The sequence below is a fragment of the Rhea americana genome, unplaced genomic scaffold, assembly GCF_003343005.1.
Source record: "Rhea americana isolate MKP2758 unplaced genomic scaffold, rheAme1 scaffold_184, whole genome shotgun sequence".
Taxonomy (NCBI): Eukaryota; Metazoa; Chordata; class Aves; order Rheiformes; family Rheidae; genus Rhea; species Rhea americana.
Window position 1 is genome coordinate 1,122,757 of NW_028185972.1, and position 2,556 is coordinate 1,125,312.

Here is a 2,556-nt window from a genome sequence, read left to right on the forward strand (position 1 = left end):
GCAGCCGCACCTTGCAGGGGCTGCGGCGGCCCAGGATGCTGTCGATGCAGTAGGAGGAGAGCAGCGTGGGCGACTTGCTCTTGCCGTCGGGGCGCTCGGCGCAGCCCTCGGGCTCCGGGTAGGCGCCGCTCATGGCGGCGCGGCCGCGCGGGACGCCCGTCACGGGGGGACTGAGCCGCCGCCGCGCCGCTCTTGAGTCCCCTCCGCGCCACGTGCTGCCAGCCGCGCCCTGATTGGCTGCCCGCGGAGGCCGGGCGCCGCGCGGCGCGGAGCAAAGCCCGGCTCGGATCGCCCCGGAACGGCGCCGCCGCCGCCCCCCGCGTCCCCTCCAGGACAAACCCCCCACTCCCCGCCCCGCGCCACGGCGCCCCGCTCCCCACCGCCGCCCCGCCCTGCCGCGTGGGGGCGGGAGCGCGCGTGGGGCAGCCTCCGMGACGCGACGCCCTCCCCCGTCCCGCCCCGACGGCCGCCCCCCTTCCCTGCCGCCCCGGCGGAGCGGCCCGCGGCGGGCCGGGGGGGATGGTGGTGGTGAGGGACGACCCCGGCGGTGCCGGGGGGATCCGCGCCAGGTTTTTCCGCCGCGCGGCCCGCGCAGGCTGCGGCTCCGCGCTTAGACGGCGCCGGCTCCCCGTGGGCYTCCCTCCGAAACGCGCGCGGCGGGACGGCTGCGGGCGCCCCGCGTTCCCGCCGTGGGCTGGGGCGCCGCTCTCGCCGCGCGGCTGGCACCGCGCAAGCCGTCGTCTCCGCGCGGGATCCCGCGGCTCCCTAATTACTGAAGCAGCGCGAAGTCAAAAGCCGTAAGGAAATGCGTGTGTGCAACGCCGCTGCCCGCACGCTGCYGTGCGCGCACGCACGCTCCGTGGGTGCACGTGCAAACGTGCCCTGCCCCGGCAAGCAGCGTCCCCACTGCTGCGCCCTCCCCGCCGCCCGCGCCCACGGGGCGTTCGTGGTCCGCCGTTCCGTTTCCGCGGCTCGCGCAGTGCGAGCCGCGGCGGTGCCCCGACGGGCGCCGGCCGCAGGGGGCCACGCCGCCGTTTGCTCTCGCTGCGCGGCTCTGCGCTGCTCTTGCCTTGCTCGGGACGAGCGRCAATTATTTAATTAATTAAGCAAGAAAAGAAAAAAGAAAGAGAAACGCCCGAGGCGGTCCAGGGGGACGCAGCGCGCAGAGGCGCTGCCGGCCGCGCCGCCCTGCTGTGGATCCGCAAAGCGCCGGTTTCGCCGGCCTCGCCGTCGTGGGGAAGCCGCGGCGCCGCGYGGGGAAACGCGGGCGTGGGTCGGCCGCGGCGGGGCCGGGAGCCCTCGGGGCTGCAGCTTGCGAGAGCGGCGGGAGCGCCGAGAGCTGGCGGCGGACAACGAGGCGGCAGCGCTCGGGCTGAAGCGAGGAGCCTCGCTGCTACCTTTTGGCTTTAAAAAAATTCTTTTTATATATTCCCCCCCGCCACCTTCTGCTGGTCCCTCCGGGGCCCGGGGCCGCGCCGGGAGGTGACTCGTACGCCCCAAGCCCGCCCCGTCGGGGCCCCCGAGCCGCCTCCGGCCTCTGCCCCACTGCGAGCGGCCCCCGCGGCTGGCAGCCGGCCCGCGGGCGCGGGCAGCGCAGGCAGGAGAGCCAGTCACCGGCGGGGATGCTCCGCGATGCGAGCTCGCCTCTGCCAAGTCACTTTGTTGTTTTATTTTTTTTTAAACAAACTTTCATTCATTTAAGGTCTCTCCCTCCCCCCCCCCTTCTCCCTGCAACCTGCTAATTTAACACTGGAGCGCGTTATTGCAGTGTTAGGGGGAGAGAAAGAGAGAGAGAAAACAACAATACTGCAATGATCCAAATGATACAGTAGAATTATAGCAATTATAGTTCTGCTTGGAGAAGAAAACCTTGCTGAGCTCAGCCAAACAAACTGATGCCTTGTAAGGATAACAAGCTTGAGAACTGACAACCAATGCTGAGAAAGGCAGGAGGGCACAAACGGAAATATTTGCCTTTTTTTTCCCCCTTTCCTTTTTTCCCCACTCCAGCCAGCCTAGATTAACATCGGCGGCAGTTGCTGCCATCTCGATCTCCACCTGGCTCCGCGGCCGCGGGCCTCGCCGCGGGTCTGCTCTCGGCTGCCGAGCTCCGCGGCCGCGCAGCCGCCCGCACCCTTCCGCGGCCGGCAGCGGCGCCCGCAGCACCCCGAGGCCGCCCCGACGGCGGAGAGACCCCGCGGGGACGGGTACTGCCGGGGGACTGAGAAACCCACCCCTTCCCCCTTCCCGGTAGCCCGGCCCGAGCCTCAGGCAGGGAAGGGACCCCCGGCCCGCCGGGGGCTCCGCCAGGGTCGGCGCGGCACTGCGCGGGAGCGGAGYGGGGCGGCTGCGCGGGCAGCGGCTGCAGGGGCCGGGGCAGTCGCTCCGGCGGCGCGGGGAAGCAGCCAACTTCGTTTTTCAGGGAAAAGAGGGGTACAAACCTCACCCCCGTCCTCGACGGAGCCTCCCTCCTGGGCGGCCTGCCCGCATGCCGAGGGCCAGGGGTCTCCGCCGCCGGTTCCGCGGCGGCGTTTTTTTTTTTTTTTTTTTTTTTTT

General features: G+C 70.5%; 1 protein-coding gene across 1 annotated transcript in view; it reads right to left on the bottom strand.

Annotated features, from left to right (window-relative positions):
• ARX (aristaless related homeobox) overlaps nucleotides 1-133 on the bottom strand; it is a 6,839-nt gene extending 6,706 nt beyond the window's left edge. The window contains exon 1 of the mRNA XM_085302064.1: nucleotides 11-133. Within this exon, the coding sequence (XP_085158190.1) occupies nucleotides 11-133 (123 nt within the window). The remainder of the gene's footprint in view (nucleotides 1-10) is intronic.
• Nucleotides 134-2,556: the final 2,423 nt, after the last annotated feature.